Genomic DNA, 18,561 nt, shown 5'->3' with positions numbered 1-18,561 from the left:
CACGATGAGAAAATAATTTTTTTTGTCAAAATTTCTCTGTAAAAAAAATTAATTAAATAATTATATAATAATAAAATGTTTGGTCAGTCTTTCTGTCCTAACTTGAAGTTGGCCTTTTCTGATTTCACGTGTTTTTTTGAATAGTAATCTTATGACGTGTCAAATTTTGACAATTCTTTTTCTCATTTTTGCCAAAGTTGTATAATTGTGTTTCCAAATTTCTTTAAAATAAAATAATAAAATAAGTTTCTTTAAAATTCCAAATTCGAAAATTCAATTCACGAAGCTGAAGTACACAACGTTTACCAACGAAATTTTTTTTAAAGTTGTATATTAATTTAAAAATTGTATATTGATTCAAAAATTGTATACAAATACAAAAAATTTATGATGAGAAAAAAGATGCGCCAGGAAATTTCGTACAAGATAGTAATTTGAAAAAAATTTATTTTTAAGGTACCAGGGGCCAACGATTACCTATTAAATATTAATTATAAAAACACAGGCCTCGAATCAACTTAAAGACACAAAACAGTCGTTTTAGTCGATTTATATTCCAAAAAAAGTGGATTTGTTTTTCATTTTAACAAAAATATTTTACAGATTTTTAAATAAAATTTTTTTTTAATAATAATCCTTTTCGAAGGGTTAAAGTTGAAATTTTTAGAAATAATTAAATTTCAAAAGATATTGTTAATTTTCAAACAATTATTAAATTTTACAGAACTAATAATAATTTATCAAACAATTTTTGGAAAACATTTTTTAAATTTAATTGAATTTTCAAAGATTTAAAATTGAGATTTTTGAAATTAATTGAAACTTTAAGTGTTTTGTAATTAAAATTTTAGATGATTTCACTAAAAATTTATTAGAAAATGCGGACAAAATACAATAATATGAAAATCATTTTTAATTGAAAAATGGTTTCACATAGTTGAATTTTCAAAGAATATTATTAAAATAGTTAAAAATAATTGAATTTCCTTAGAGTTATAATTGAAATTATTAAATTTCAAAAAAAAAAATTTCGATGGAAAATTTTAGAAATTTTAGATGCTTTTAAATTCAAATTATTGAAAATTCAATTAATTTTGAATTCAAATTTTTGAGAATAATGAAATTTTATTTGATTTTAAATTTGGAAAATAATTGAATTTCAGTTCATTTTGAATTGAAAATTTTGGGAAATAATTGAATTTTAATTGAAATTTTGGATAATAATTTAATTTAAGTTCATTTTTGATTGAAAATTTGGATAATTAATTTTGAATAGAAATTTTAGAAAATAATTGAATTTTATTTCATTTTAAATTGAAAACTTGGTAAATAATTAAATTTTAAATTGAAAATTTTGGATAATTATTGAATTTTAATTGATTTTGAATTAAAATTTCGGGTAATAATTGAATTTTAGTTTATTTTGAATTGAAATTTTTAAAAAATAATTCAATTTTATTGTGATATTTTTTTTTAAATTATAAACAATTGTTAAATTTCATAAAAATTTTAATTGAAAAATAATGTTGATATAATTGAATTTGTGATGTATTTAATTAAAATTATTAAAAATAATTAATTAAGTGAAGAATCATTTTAGTTCATTTGTTAAATAATTGAATTGAAGAAGATCTGAAGAAGATCTACATTTTATACAAAAAAAAATGTATTTTATTTACATTTTTTTCAAATGAAAAAAAAATGTCGCATTTTATTAAAATAAGTCGATAAAAGTCGTATTTTTGAAAAAAAGTCGGAAAAAGTCATATAATCCGAAGCCTGTAAACATATAATTTTCATTATTATCATTTAATATGTTATAATATTCTAATAAATTAAATTATTATTAATAATATTAATCTTTAATTTCTTTATAACAAATAATTAAATCCTCAATTTGGCGCGCTTGCGCGCGTTTAATTTTGCTAGTTAGCTTAATAATTAGTTAATTAATTTTTTTACTACGAAAATTTAACCGGCTAATAAATGTATTAAACTTTATTTCAAAGCTGAAATAAAGCATAAAAGTGGGTGAGCGAATTTACCCGCAATGAGCGAAATAACCCCGTTTTACGGTACGTTATTTAGTTAATTAATTTATTTACAGAGAAAATTTGACAAAAAATTATTTTATCATCGTGATATTTTTTTTGAGCTACCAATAAATTTTTTACAAATAAAATTTTAAAAAAATTATTTTCTCATGGTGAAATTTTTTCTGTGCTACGAGTAATTTTTTTTGTTAATTATATTCTCATCGTGATATTTTTTTAGGTCACAAATAATTGTCTTGAAAAAATTTTTTTTACTACGAAAATTTAACAAAAAAATTATTTTTTAATGGTAATATTTTTTTTGGCCAACAAATTTTTTTTTTTGTCAAATTTTCGTTAAAAATAATTAATTAACGAATTATTAAGTATGACATTATGTTATTAATAATTATTTATGACATTAATTATTTATTAAGTTAATTATTTGTCATATTTAAAATAAAATAAAATATCTAATAAAATCAAATTTTTCAAATGTTTCCGCGCTGCGCTGATGGCTCAGCTCTGGACTTAAGTTCGCTCAACGCCACAGGGAGGGCGAACATCATAACTGTTTCTCGCAGTTGAGGTGCCATTAGATTGGTATATAAGCAGTGATCGAAAATTTTTTTTTTGTCGAAATTTTTTTCTGCCCGATGTCTCTCCTTTATTGGATTTGAGACAAATTCTTTTTTGGAAGAAATGGTTTCACTAATTTTTTGATGACCATTTTTTTATTTTAATTTAAATATTAAAAATAAAATAATAATAATAACTATTAAAAAATAATAAAAATAATTTTTTTTTTTAAATTATTGATTTTTTAAATTATTATTAAAATTTTTAATATTGGATATTGGACTTACTAAATTACTAAATAAATAATATTAAAATAATTTTTGCAACATCGTAAACGACGTAGTAAACGACATCGTAAACGACATCGTAAACGACGTAGTAAACGACATCGTAAACGACGTAGTAAACGACGTAGTAAACGACGTAGTAAACGACGTCATTTACTATCCCAAATTCCGCTTTCATTTACGACGTCGTTTACTATGTCGTTTTCTACGTCGTTTACTACGTCGTTTACTACGTCGTTTACTACGTCACAAAAATAATATCAAGATGAGAATTTTAATTATCTTTAAATTTTCTCTGTAAAAAAAATATTTTGTGGCCTAAAAAAATTATCACGATAAGAAAATAACTTTTTTGTCAAATTTTCTCTCCAAAACAATTAATTCACTAAATACCGTAATAAATCGTTGTTTTTTTTACTACGAAAATTTACCAAAAATTTATTCGTAGCACAAAAGAATATCACAATGATAAAATAATAAATTTTTTTCTAATTTTCTTTCAAAAAAAAATTCGTGTTTTTAAAAAAAAATCACGATGAAAAATAATTTTGTTGTAAAAATTTCTCTGTAAAAAAATTTAACAAAAAAATTGTACGTATCACAAAAAAATATTACGATGAGAAATTTACTTATTTTAAAATTTTCTCAGTAAAAAAATTATTTGTGGCCCAAATAAAATATCACGATGAGAAAATAATTTTTTTTGTCAAAATTTCTCTGTAAAAAAAATTAATTAAATAATTATATAATAATAAAATGTTTGGTCAGTCTTTCTGTCCTAACTTGAAGTTGGCCTTTTCTGATTTCACGTGTTTTTTTGAATAGTAATCTTATGACGTGTCAAATTTTGACAATTCTTTTTCTCATTTTTGCCAAAGTTGTATAATTGTGTTTCCAAATTTCTTTAAAATAAAATAATAAAATAAGTTTCTTTAAAATTCCAAATTCGAAAATTCAATTCACGAAGCTGAAGTACACAACGTTTACCAACGAAATTTTTTTTAAAGTTGTATATTAATTTAAAAATTGTATATTGATTCAAAAATTGTATACAAATACAAAAAATTTATGATGAGAAAAAAGATGCGCCAGGAAATTTCGTACAAGATAGTAATTTGAAAAAAATTTATTTTTAAGGTACCAGGGGCCAACGATTACCTATTAAATATTAATTATAAAAACACAGGCCTCGAATCAACTTAAAGACACAAAACAGTCGTTTTAGTCGATTTATATTCCAAAAAAAGTGGATTTGTTTTTCATTTTAACAAAAATATTTTACAGATTTTTAAATAAAATTTTTTTTTAATAATAATCCTTTTCGAAGGGTTAAAGTTGAAATTTTTAGAAATAATTAAATTTCAAAAGATATTGTTAATTTTCAAACAATTATTAAATTTTACAGAACTAATAATAATTTATCAAACAATTTTTGGAAAACATTTTTTAAATTTAATTGAATTTTCAAAGATTTAAAATTGAGATTTTTGAAATTAATTGAAACTTTAAGTGTTTTGTAATTAAAATTTTAGATGATTTCACTAAAAATTTATTAGAAAATGCGGACAAAATACAATAATATGAAAATCATTTTTAATTGAAAAATGGTTTCACATAGTTGAATTTTCAAAGAATATTATTAAAATAGTTAAAAATAATTGAATTTCCTTAGAGTTATAATTGAAATTATTAAATTTCAAAAAAAAAAATTTCGATGGAAAATTTTAGAAATTTTAGATGCTTTTAAATTCAAATTATTGAAAATTCAATTAATTTTGAATTCAAATTTTTGAGAATAATGAAATTTTATTTGATTTTAAATTTGGAAAATAATTGAATTTCAGTTCATTTTGAATTGAAAATTTTGGGAAATAATTGAATTTTAATTGAAATTTTGGATAATAATTTAATTTAAGTTCATTTTTGATTGAAAATTTGGATAATTAATTTTGAATAGAAATTTTAGAAAATAATTGAATTTTATTTCATTTTAAATTGAAAACTTGGTAAATAATTAAATTTTAAATTGAAAATTTTGGATAATTATTGAATTTTAATTGATTTTGAATTAAAATTTCGGGTAATAATTGAATTTTAGTTTATTTTGAATTGAAATTTTTAAAAAATAATTCAATTTTATTGTGATATTTTTTTTTAAATTATAAACAATTGTTAAATTTCATAAAAATTTTAATTGAAAAATAATGTTGATATAATTGAATTTGTGATGTATTTAATTAAAATTATTAAAAATAATTAATTAAGTGAAGAATCATTTTAGTTCATTTGTTAAATAATTGAATTGAAGAAGATCTGAAGAAGATCTACATTTTATACAAAAAAAAATGTATTTTATTTACATTTTTTTCAAATGAAAAAAAAATGTCGCATTTTATTAAAATAAGTCGATAAAAGTCGTATTTTTGAAAAAAAGTCGGAAAAAGTCATATAATCCGAAGCCTGTAAACATATAATTTTCATTATTATCATTTAATATGTTATAATATTCTAATAAATTAAATTATTATTAATAATATTAATCTTTAATTTCTTTATAACAAATAATTAAATCCTCAATTTGGCGCGCTTGCGCGCGTTTAATTTTGCTAGTTAGCTTAATAATTAGTTAATTAATTTTTTTACTACGAAAATTTAACCGGCTAATAAATGTATTAAACTTTATTTCAAAGCTGAAATAAAGCATAAAAGTGGGTGAGCGAATTTACCCGCAATGAGCGAAATAACCCCGTTTTACGGTACGTTATTTAGTTAATTAATTTATTTACAGAGAAAATTTGACAAAAAATTATTTTATCATCGTGATATTTTTTTTGAGCTACCAATAAATTTTTTACAAATAAAATTTTAAAAAAATTATTTTCTCATGGTGAAATTTTTTCTGTGCTACGAGTAATTTTTTTTGTTAATTATATTCTCATCGTGATATTTTTTTAGGTCACAAATAATTGTCTTGAAAAAATTTTTTTTACTACGAAAATTTAACAAAAAAATTATTTTTTAATGGTAATATTTTTTTTGGCCAACAAATTTTTTTTTTTGTCAAATTTTCGTTAAAAATAATTAATTAACGAATTATTAAGTATGACATTATGTTATTAATAATTATTTATGACATTAATTATTTATTAAGTTAATTATTTGTCATATTTAAAATAAAATAAAATATCTAATAAAATCAAATTTTTCAAATGTTTCCGCGCTGCGCTGATGGCTCAGCTCTGGACTTAAGTTCGCTCAACGCCACAGGGAGGGCGAACATCATAACTGTTTCTCGCAGTTGAGGTGCCATTAGATTGGTATATAAGCAGTGATCGAAAATTTTTTTTTTGTCGAAATTTTTTTCTGCCCGATGTCTCTCCTTTATTGGATTTGAGACAAATTCTTTTTTGGAAGAAATGGTTTCACTAATTTTTTGATGACCATTTTTTTATTTTAATTTAAATATTAAAAATAAAATAATAATAATAACTATTAAAAAATAATAAAAATAATTTTTTTTTTTAAATTATTGATTTTTTAAATTATTATTAAAATTTTTAATATTGGATATTGGACTTACTAAATTACTAAATAAATAATATTAAAATAATTTTTGCAACATCGTAAACGACGTAGTAAACGACATCGTAAACGACATCGTAAACGACGTAGTAAACGACATCGTAAACGACGTAGTAAACGACGTAGTAAACGACGTAGTAAACGACGTCATTTACTATCCCAAATTCCGCTTTCATTTACGACGTCGTTTACTATGTCGTTTTCTACGTCGTTTACTACGTCGTTTACTACGTCGTTTACTACGTCACAAACTACTTAGAATACGACGTCGTAAACGAGGTCGGAATTTTCAACAGGGTATCCGGCGTAGGAGACGGCGTCGGAATTTTCAATAGGGATTAACTTATCTTAAATCAAAAAACTTCGGTTTTCCTCTAAAACCACTTTAAGAACAACCCACACCTATCACAATTTATTTTCAATTAAATGCATCGACTTTTCTCTTACCAAGAATCGCAAGGTGGTCCACTCATGACTACACTCCCCTATATACAGAATTAAAAATCAATTTCTGCTTACGATATTCTGAAAAAAAATTATTTAACTAGTAAACTTACATTACTGACACTGATTATTGATTCTGATTCTATTTTCATATTTATTGATTGGTCCGAAAAGATTGAAAATATTTAATTTTAAAAACAATTAATTTTATTTAATTTTAGTGGTGTTTGTCAACAAGAGATCATTGTAAGGGTCTAGGCGATGTTCCTGGCTACAATAGATGGGAAAGACTCGCTTTGGGTTATACTCGTGATTTAGACATGCTTCGAGTACGTAAACGAAATAGTTCGCCTCCTCCTCAACATCATTATGAAATTAAAACTTATGCCATTGTCCAGTACGTAAACTTTTTTCATTTTTCATATTGAAAATTTAATTTTCAATGTTTGAAATTATAAAATTTTCAAGATTTAAAATTCAATTATTAATTAAGAACTAATTAATAGTTAGATTGCACTTGAATGAATTTTATTCATAAATTGATTTACAGATGTAGTACGGATTTGAGCGATGGGGATTTGGAATTATCAATAATTCGAGGAGTGAATTTTCCAAAAGAGGCCGATACTTATGTGATATATGAATTTCCTTATCCTAACGATAATCATATGACTGATTCTACATCAACAGTCCGTGACACTACAAATCCAGAATATAATGCGGTTTTTCCATTAAATGGAATTATTGATCGTACTTCTCGTCAGTGCCAAAGAACTTTTAAGAGACATTCATTAAAATGTCAAATCTGGTCTAAAGGGTAAGTTTTTTTATCTTTGCTTGACATTATTTACATCCTGAGGTCTTTTTAAACTATTTTTGTTTTACTTTTAAATATCCTTTTGTGACACTAGATTGTTCGTTTAATATAATGCGTTAGAGAAAAGAACTTAAGAAATGGTTGTCGATTTTTATATTTCTAATACAATGAAAAAATTGATTTTCTAATGAAAATTTTTGAGAAATTGCAATCTTTTATGTGAAAAAAAATTGTATTTAAAGAAATGTAAAAATCCATATCCAATAGTGTGATCCAAAAAATATTTTTTTAAAAAAAGGCAAGAAATCTTCCCATGCAATCTGCCTGAATGCAAACAAAATTTTTTTTAAGGATTAACAAGTTCGCTAAGTGTTTCAGTTTTTCGAATTAAAATTTATTGGAAAAATTTGGAGTTTTAGTAAATGAAAAATTGTCATTTACTTTATAGTTTAATATTAATATTTATCAAAGTTGCATAAAGAGAAAAGTTAAATTTTCTAGATTCTAATTATCAACGATTTAAAAAAAATTATTTATAGGGTCAAAATTTCTCAAACGGATCACCCAAAATTTTCAAAAAGTAAATAATTTTCAATTTTAAATCGCTTTTTTACTTCCACTATAATTAGAATAAATTTCTGAAAAAATTAGACCAAAACAATTTTTTTTTAAAGTTGTAGACAATTGAAATTTTTTGCTGTCTTATACATATATAAAAAACGGACAAGTGCGAGTTATTCAAGGGTTCCGTACATCAACAATAATAAACTCTTTTTTATATAAATAAATAAAGATAAAAAAAAGAAACACATTTAAATATCTACTTTGTATAACTTTTATTTTTGATACCTTCACTCAATGGGAAATTTATGTTACAGTTTTTTGCCAAAAATATTGTTTCGTATGATCACGTGTCTCAATAAATAACATGGCTAAATATTTACTCACTAATTATCGCTTATATGCAAGCCACAGTCGAACTTACCGTCAGCTCAACAGTGTCTGCCTGCTAAACATATACTCATGAAGTATATCATATTCAGAAGGCCCAGACAAATTTATCGTGAGCTCAACCGTGACTGCTGACAAATTTCTACTCATGAAGTATATTATATTCACAAATCCCAGTCGAACTTATCCTAAGCTCAACCGTGACTGCCTGCCGACTTCTATCAAATCCAATCAGTCTCGCTATATTTTTCCTATAATCTACGCGTGAAAATACTTATGTGTATTAAATTGCAGTTCTTCATATACAAAAATGTAGAAGTTAAGGGGGGTGGGGACACAACGCTGGGACAGACGCAAGAGTCTTTTCATAAGGGTTCCGTCGGTACATCCCAGTTGAAAATTCCGACCTCGTTTACGACGTCGTATTCTAAGTAGTTTGCGACGTAGTAAACGACGTAGTATACGACGTAGTAAACGACGTAGTAAACGACGTAGAAAACGACATAGTAAACGACATAGTAAATGAAAGCGGAATTTGGGATAGCAAACTACGTCGTTTACGATGTCGTTTACTACGTCGTTTACGATGTTGCAAAAATTATTTTAATATTATTTATTTAGTAATTTAGTAAGTCCAATATCCAATATTAAAAATTTTAATAATAATTTAAAAAATCAATAATTTAAAAAAAATTTATTTTTATTATTTTTTAATAGTTATTATTATTATTTTATTTTTAATATTTAAATTAAAATAAAAAAATGGTCATCAAAATATTAGTGAAACCATTTCTTCCAAAAAAGAATTTGTCTCAAATCCAATAAAGGAGAGACATCGGGCAGAAAAAAATTTCGACAAAAAAAAATTTTCGATCACTGCTTATATACCAATCTAATGGCACCTCAACTGCGAGAAACAGTTATGATGTTCGCCCTCCCTGTGGCGTTGAGCGAACTTAAGTCCATAGCTGAGCCATCAGCGCAGCGCGGAAACATTTGAAAAATTTGATTTTATTAGATATTTTATTTTATTTTAAATATGACAAATAATTAATGTCATAAATAATTATTAATAACATAATGTCATACTTAATAATTCGTTAATTAATTATTTTTAACGAAAATTTGACAAAAAAAAAATTTGTTGGCCAAAAAAAATATTACCATTAAAAAATAATTTTTTTGTTAAATTTTCGTAGTAAAAAAAATTTTTTTAAGACAATTATTTGTGACCTAAAAAAATATCACGATGAGAATATAATTAAAAAAAAAAATTACTCGTAGCACAGAAAAAATTTCACCATGAGAAAATAATTTTTTTTAAATTTTATTTGTAAAAAATTTATTGGTAGCTCAAAAAAAATATCACGATGAGAAAATAATTTTTTGTCAAATTTTCTCTGTAAATAAATTAATTAACTAAATAACGTACCGTAAAACGGGGTTATTTCGCTCATTGCGGGTAAATTCGCTCACCCACTTTTATGCTTTATTTCAGCTTTAAAATAAAGTTTAATACATTTATTACCAGGTTAAAATGTTAAATTTGTTAATAGAAATACTAAATTTTAGTTTTTAATCAAATTTAAAGCAAAAAAATTGGTGAGCGACTTTACCCGCACTGAGCGAAATAACCCTGTTTTACGGTAATTATTAGTTACTTAATTTTTTACTACGAAAATGTAACAAAAAAATATTTGTAGCACAAAAATAATATCAAGATGAGAATTTTAATTATTTTTAAATTTTCTCTGTAAAAAAAATATTTTGTGGCCTAAAAAAATTATCACGATAAGAAAATAACTTTTTTGTCAAATTTTCTCTCCAAAACAATTAATTCACTAAATACCGTAATAAATCGTTGTTTTTTTTACTACGAAAATTTACCAAAAATTTATTCGTAGCACAAAAGAATATCACAATGATAAAATAATAATTTTTTTTCAAATTTTCTTTGAAAAAAAAAATTCGTGTTTTTAAAAAAAATCACGATGAAAAATAATTTTGTTGTAAAAATTTCTCTGCAAAAAATTTAACAAAAAAATTGTACGTAGCACAAAAAAATATTACGATGAGAAATTTACTTATTTTAAAATTTCCTCAGTAAAAAAATTATTTGTGGCCCAAATAAAATATCACGATGAGAAAATAATTTTTTTGTCAAAATTTCTCTGTAAAAAAAATTAATTAAATAATTATATAATAATAAAATGTTTGGTCTGTCTTTCTGTCCTAACTTGAAGTTGGCCTTTTCTGATTTCACGTGTTTTTTTGAATAGTAATCTTATGACGTGTCAAATTTTGACAATTCTTTTTCTCATTTTTGCCAAAGTTGTATAATTGTGTTTCCAAATTTCTTTAAAATAAAATAATAAAATAAATTTCTTTAAAATTCCAAATTCGAAAATTCAATTCACGAAGTTGAAGTACACAACGTTTACCAACGAAATTTTTTTTAAAGTTGTATATTAATTTAAAAATTGTATATTGATTCAAAAATTGTATACAAATACAAAAAATTTATGATGAGAAAAAAGATGCGCCAGGAAATTTCGTACAAGATAGTAATTTGAAAAAAATTTATTTTTAAGGTACCAGGGGCCAACGATTACCTATTAAATATTAATTATAAAAACACAGGCCTCGAATCAACTTAAAGACACAAAACAGTCGTTTTAGTCGATTTATATTCCAAAAAAAAGTGGATTTGTTTTTCATTTTAACAAAAATATTTTACAGATTTTTAAATGAAATTTTTTTTTTTAATAATAATCCTTTTCGAAGGGTTAAAAATGAAATTTTTAGAAATAATTAAATTTCAAAAGATATTGTTAATTTTCAAACAATTATTAAATTTTACAGAACTAAAAATAATTTATCAAACAATTTTTGGAAAACATTTTTTAAATTTAATTGAATTTTCAAAGATTTAAAATTGAGATTTTTGAAATTAATTGAAACTTTAAGTGTTTTGTAATTAAAATTTTAGATGATTTCACTAAAAATTTATTAGAAAATGCGGACAAAATACAATAATTTGAAAATCATTTTTAATTGAAAAATGGTTTCACATAGTTGAATTTTCAAAGAATATTATTAAAATAGTTAAAAATAATTGAATTTCCTTAGAGTTATAATTGAAATTATTAAATTTCAAAAAAAAAAATTTCGATGGAAAATTTTAGAAATTTTAGATGCTTTTAAATTCAAATTATTGAAAATTCAATTAATTTTGAATTCAAATTTTTGAGAATAATGAAATTTTATTTGATTTTAAATTTGGAAAATAATTGAATTTCAGTTCATTTTGAATTGAAAATTTTGGGAAATAATTGAATATTAATTGAAATTTTGGATAATAATTTAATTTAAGTTCATTTTTGATTGAAAATTTGGATAATTAATTTTGAATAGAAATTTTAGAAAATAATTGAATTTTATTTCATTTTAAATTAAAAACTTGGTAAATAATTAAATTTTAAATTGAAAATTTTGGATAATTATTGAATTTTAATTGATTTTGAATTAAAATTTCGGGTAATAATTGAATTTTAGTTTATTTTGAATTGAAATTTTTAAAAAATAATTCAATTTTATTGTGATATTTTTTTTTAAATTATAAACAATTGTTAAATTTCATAAAAATTTTAATTGAAAATTAATTTTGATATAATTGAATTTGTGATGTATTTAATTAAAATTATTAAAAATAATTAATTTAGTGAAGAATCATTTTAGTTCATTTGTTAAATAATTGAATTGAAGAAGATCTGAAGAAGATCTACATTTTATACAAAAAAAAAATGTATTTTATTTACATTTTTTTCTAATGTAAAAAAAATGTCGCATTTTATTAAAATAAGTCGATAAAAGTCGTATTTTTGAAAAAAGTCGGAAAAAGTCGTATAATCCGAGGCCTGTAAACATATAATTTTCATTATTATCATTTAATATGTTATCATATTCTAATAAATTAAATTATTATTAATAATATTAATCTTTAATTTCTTTTTAACAAATAATTAAATCCTCAATTTGGCGCGCTTGCGCGCGTTTAATTTTGCTAGTTAGCTTAATAATTAGTTAATTAATTTTTTTACTACGAAAATTTAACCGGCTAATAAATGTATTAAACTTTATTTTAAAGCTGAAATAAAGCATAAAAGTGGGTGAGCGAATTTACCCGCAATGAGCGAAATAACCCCGTTTTACGGTACGTTATTTAGTTAATTAATTTATTTACAGAGAAAATTTGACAAAAAATTATTTTCTCATCGTGATATTTTTTTTGAGCTACCAATAAATTTTTTACAAATAAAATTTTAAAAAAATTATTTTCTCATGGTGAAATTTTTTCTGTGCTACGAGTAATTTTTTTTTTAATTATATTCTCATCGTGATATTTTTTTAGGTCACAAATAATTGTCTTAAAAAAATTTTTTTTACTACGAAAATTTAACAAAAAAATTATTTTTTAATGGTAATATTTTTTTTGGCCAACAAATTTTTTTTTTGTCAAATTTTCGTTAAAAATAATTAATTAACGAATTATTAAGTATGACATTATGTTATTAATAATTATTTATGACATTAATTATTTGTCATATTTAAAATAAAATAAAATATCTAATAAAATCAAATTTTTCAAATGTTTCCGCGCTGCGCTGATGGCTCAGCTATGGACTTAAGTTCGCTCAACGCCACAGGGAGGGCGAACATCATAACTGTTTCTCGCAGTTGAGGTGCCATTAGATTGGTATATAAGCAGTGATCGAAAATTTTTTTTTTGTCGAAATTTTTTTCTGCCCGATGTCTCTCCTTTATTGGATTTGAGACAAATTCTTTTTTGGAAGAAATGGTTTCACTAATATTTTGATGACCATTTTTTTATTTTAATTTAAATATTAAAAATAAAATAATAATAATAACTATTAAAAAATAATAAAAATAAATTTTTTTTAAATTATTGATTTTTTAAATTATTATTAAAATTTTTAATATAATATAGGATATTGGACTTACTAAATTGCTAAATAAATAATATTAAAATAATTTTTGCAACATCGTAAACGACGTAGTAAACGACATCGTAAACGACGTAGTTTGCTATCCCAAATTCCGCTTTCATTTACGACGTCGTTTTCTACGTCGTTTTCTACGTCGTTTACTACGTCGTTTACTACGTCGCAAACTACTTAAAATACGACGTCGTAAACGAGGTCGGAATTTTCAACTGGGTGCACCGAAGGTGTACGGAACCCTAAAAAGAACAAATTTTTTTTTTAAATCCAGTGGACTTTAAAAACAAAAAATAGGTTTTTCCCGTCTCTAATGAAGTATTTAAAAATAATTTTTGTTTTGAAAAAATTCTGCTTTTAAATATTTTTTTAAATAGTTTACTTACAGAATGTTAACAAAAAATGTGTTCTTCATGTTCTATATAAAATTAAAAAATTGTTTCTTATTTCGCATGCTTTTTTGAGTATAAATTCGTTGTAAAAATATGACACTTAATTGGAAAAAAGTTATTTTATAATAATAATTTATTATAAACAATAATTACGTGTAATGAGAGATATGACTTTGAATGTTTATCTCGTATTGTTTTTAATAAAAAATATTTATTAATAAATTATTACATAATTGAATAATGATTTATTAAATAACATTTTTCCAATTGAGTGTCATTTTTTTCTCTACGGTTTTATACACAGAAATTTATGGGAAATATAAAACAATTTTCAAATTTTACTTAGAAGATGGAGAACACTGTTTTTTATTAATATTTTGTAGTTAAATAATTTTAAAAAACTGTTTATAATAAAAATTGTTTTAAAATACTACATTTCAAGAAGAGAACAATCTATTTGTTTGTTTTTAAATTTGTCATTCAAATCTTGGGAAAAATTTTTTTTTATTTAAGGCAGCTAAAAATTTGAATTGTTTATAACTTTACCAACGAATTTTTTTTCTAATAAATTTTTCTGCTTATTAGAAAGGTACAAAATCAACTGAAAATAATTAAATTTCTATTTTTAAATCCTTTTAAAGATTTTATTAAAAAGTAAAAAATTCAAACCTTGTAGTTAATATAAAATATAGAATAGTGACTTAATTTAACAACTTTAATACATTGCAGTACCAGTATTAAATTTTTATAAAAATAGAATTTTTATAATTTTTCTCAAAGTGAAAATTTGGAAATAGATTATTCAGACTATTAATCCACCAACAATAAAATTTATTGACTTTAAAAATTAAATTGTATTTAAATTGAATTATTTTTTAATTAATTTACTTCTTTTAATTCAATTATTTAAAAAAATTTAGTTTTTAAAAATTACGTTCATATTATCGTATTATTTAAGTTTCCCTTAGACTTTAAACTATATTCGCGAAGAAGGGAAGATTCTAGCTTTTTTAGATTAAGAAAAATTTGACAGTGTATTTTTGGGCCATTCTAATGTACAGTCTCTTCTCTTTTCCCAAAAACGCACAGGTTATAATTTTGGTTGATTTTTAATGGTACATAGGGTCAGTTGGTGTAAATAGGGACAAGAGGTGTTGGAGCTTAATTTACTGTTTTCAAATTAAGTTCAACGTCAATATTTTAACCTCAGATCACCTACAAGAGGTTCTGAGTATTGACAAGCTTTTATCTTGACAATTGTCAGCAAGATAATTTAAGTCATTGCTCAATGCATAAAACCTTGAAAATTAAAATCAAACTGTTTCAGTAGTTTGTCTCGCATTTCAAAGAAAACAGATTTAAAAATCATTCAAAAAATTTTTCTTATTCCTTATATAAGACACATATTACAGAAATTCACTTAAATTTTTGATTTTTGTCAATTTGCTTAATAATATCAAGCTCTCCTTATTTACCCCAAGAATTTAAAAGCTCGGGGTACATGGGGAGAGCTTGTTATTATTAACCAAATTGACAAAAATCAAAAATTTAAGTGAATTTCTGTTATGGGAGTCATAAGGAATAAGAAAATCAATTTGTATAATTTTTAAGTCTTTTTTTTTCAAATGCAAGACAAAATACTGAAATAAAAAAAAATAAATAAATAAAAAAATTTCAATTGGTTTAATTATTATATATCTACTACAATTTTTTCAAGTTTTTTCATCCCTTTATACAGTAATATACTTAAGGAAACTTTTTTCTGAAACCTTTCTTAAAAACTATGCTGTCCCCATTTACCCTAAATTTTAAGAAATTTTCTAAATCTTGGGGTAAATGGGGACATTCAGTTTTATGCGTTTAAAGCTTATCTAAATTTTTTTCTGCTGCATAAAATTAATCCTGGGAATGTAAGTAACAACTTAAAAAAAATAAACCCGCAAATATTACCTTTTAAAGGAAGAAACTTACGTAATTTGTGAAAAATAGGGATTTTGTCCCCTTTTACCCCAACTGACCCTAACTAGTTTTCTTTTATTAACTTTTTCGTTCAATTCACTTATTATTTTCGGTGTGAAATAGATTCCTGCTTCTTTATCAGGTTATCATATAGTTCATAGAATAGGTTGTTGCTTGCAGATGCTCGCTGAACCCAATCCTGTGTTGCACTCACCCAAGGTATGAAAATTTCGTAAACGCATGTTTGACTTCCAAGGTAGTTACTTGGTGAATGGATCCGCATTTATACTTGGGTGATTTGCAAATAACTGTCTTTTTTTGAGCAGGATTTGTCCCTTTAAAAAATTACAGTTATTTGCAAATCACGAACTTACATACTGCATAAAGTAGTTTTCTTTTTCTTTTGTCTATCATTTTCCAATTTTTTTTTGTTTCTCATTATAGTAGTTTTTTTCCATTATCATAAATCATTTTTTCCTAAAATTTTCTAAACATTCTAGAAAAATTAGTTTTTAGAATTAAAAATCTTTAGTAATTCTAATTGAAATGTTTTTAGATTTCAGTATTGACAATTTTTCGTGTAACTGAAATTTGCATTGGCATTTAGATTCGAATTCTTCTTTCCGGAGACTCAAAAGTTCAAACATTTTATTCAGACTTTTAATGATTAGAACAAGACATACTGCACCATTACATTTTTCAATTGCAAAGAAATCTCTTTTGTAGATTTTATCGCTAGTATTTTGCATTAGTTGAATAGAATTATTGACATGTAGAAACTTGAAATATAAAATTTTTTTAGTATTTTTATAGTCTTGTCTAATAAAATTTTGCAATTTTGTTTCAGGGGATTTTTCAAACGTGATAGTTTACTAGGTACTGTGTCTGTAAAATTACAACCTCTCGAAACACAGTGCATTTTACATGATTCTTTTCCGGTAAATTATTTTTATAACTAATTGTTTAGTCATTTACAGATCTTTTATATTAATTTTGTTTTTAATTTAAATATTTATTTTTAAATGTAAAAATGTGTTTCTAAATTTTCGAGTGTATTTGCAGAAAACCTTTTTTACTTGAAATAAAACATTCCAAAAGTTATAAAATATTATCTCATGTAAAAAATGTACTTTCAATTGTGATCGTATTTTTCAGCTGATGGATGGAAGGAAAGCAACGGGGGGAAAATTGGAAGTCAAAATGCGCCTTCGTAATCCAATTCTTACGAAACAAATCGATCAAATTACAGATAAATGGTTGATTATCGATCATTGATTGTTGTGTTTCTAAAATCGCCTTGAAATTGAGATTTTCGAATCGATTAAATAAACAGCAAATATGCGCTTATCAACGCCTTTTTCTTCTCAGTTTCTAAAAAAATCTGTTTAAATAGTTCTTCGTACATTATATAGTAATAATAACGCTATATTTTTAACAAAAAACAACGATAATTGTGAATGTAAATACTCTAAACGATGTATATTTTATAAATATGTTAGAGAAAGTTATAGTGAAAGTTGGTATATTTTTTTGCAGTTGTGTAATTATTTTTGCTTAAATAAATGAACGCACACAATTTAATTAATATTTACATTTTTTATACATTTCATGTTTTAGGACTCAAGAGTCCATACATAGGATTATTTTTAGCTACGATTATACATATAATAATAATAATAATAATAATAATAATAATAATAATAATAATAATAATAATAATAATAATAATAATAATAATTTATTTCCTTGTATACTGAATACAGAGTTTTTGGTAACTTTTCGCCTTCGTTAATTACAATCAAATGTTCTACTCTTTAATTTTTTCTCGACTATTTTTCCTTATTCGCAGATTTCTTCTTCAATATCTCTTTTGAGTGTCTCGACTGACAATTTTTTCATATCGACGCCTCCTGTTCATATAATGCTTATTGAAAAGCCAATGTAATACAATTCTTATTCAAGATTTTGTGGAATAAAAGTCTTATTCGAAATTCCGGGGAATAAAAGTCTTATTCGAAGTTTCGGGGAATAAAAGTCTTATTCGAATTTCCGAGGAATAAAAGTCTTATTCGAAATTCCGGGGAATAAAAGTCTTATTCGAAGTTTCGGGGAATAAAAGTCTTATTCGAATTTCCGAGGAATATAAATCTTATTCAAGGTTCCGAGTAATAAAAGTCTTATTCAAATTTTCGTGTAATAAAATTTCTTTTCAGAATTAAATGCGAGAAAAAACAAATCCTTTCTAAGATTGCAATCAAAAAAATTCTTATTCAATATTTCGTAGAAGATTGAGGTTTAATATATAAATAAGTTGAAAATAATTTTTAAATATATTTGTTTTGTTTCAAAAGATTTTATGTTATAGGTTTTTCTGGTTTTCTGGTTCTCTCCTGGTATTGGTTCACTTGCACATTCGCTAATATTTGATTCGATGAATACTTTTTTTCTAGAGTCTTGAGGAACTTATACATCTGAAAATTGTACTTGGTACCTTTTTCT

At 23.5% G+C, this 18,561-nt stretch overlaps 1 protein-coding gene across 2 annotated transcripts in view; it reads left to right on the top strand.

Moving 5' to 3' along the window:
- LOC127289517 (coiled-coil and C2 domain-containing protein 1-like) overlaps positions 1 to 17,643 on the top strand; it is a 42,004-nt gene extending 24,361 nt beyond the window's left edge. Inside the window, exons 8-12 of one of the 2 annotated variants that reach the window (XM_051317496.1) lie at positions 7,147 to 7,322; positions 7,476 to 7,742; positions 16,243 to 16,281; positions 16,910 to 17,000; positions 17,218 to 17,643. In XM_051317496.1, the coding sequence (XP_051173453.1) occupies positions 7,147 to 7,322; positions 7,476 to 7,742; positions 16,243 to 16,281; positions 16,910 to 17,000; positions 17,218 to 17,337 (693 nt within the window). In that variant the 3' untranslated portion in view covers positions 17,338 to 17,643. The remainder of the gene's footprint in view (positions 1 to 7,146; positions 7,323 to 7,475; positions 7,743 to 16,242; positions 16,282 to 16,909; positions 17,001 to 17,217) is intronic. The other variant, XM_051317497.1, reaches the window with a different exon arrangement.
- The last annotated feature ends 918 nt before the right edge of the window (positions 17,644 to 18,561 follow it).

The sequence above is a fragment of the Leptopilina boulardi genome, unplaced genomic scaffold (genome assembly GCF_019393585.1).
Source record: "Leptopilina boulardi isolate dan_hultmark-lab unplaced genomic scaffold, ZJU_Lbou_2.1 LbouV2_44, whole genome shotgun sequence".
Lineage (NCBI taxonomy): Eukaryota > Metazoa > Arthropoda > Insecta > Hymenoptera > Figitidae > Leptopilina > Leptopilina boulardi.
This window is presented reverse-complemented; position numbering and strand designations above follow the sequence as displayed.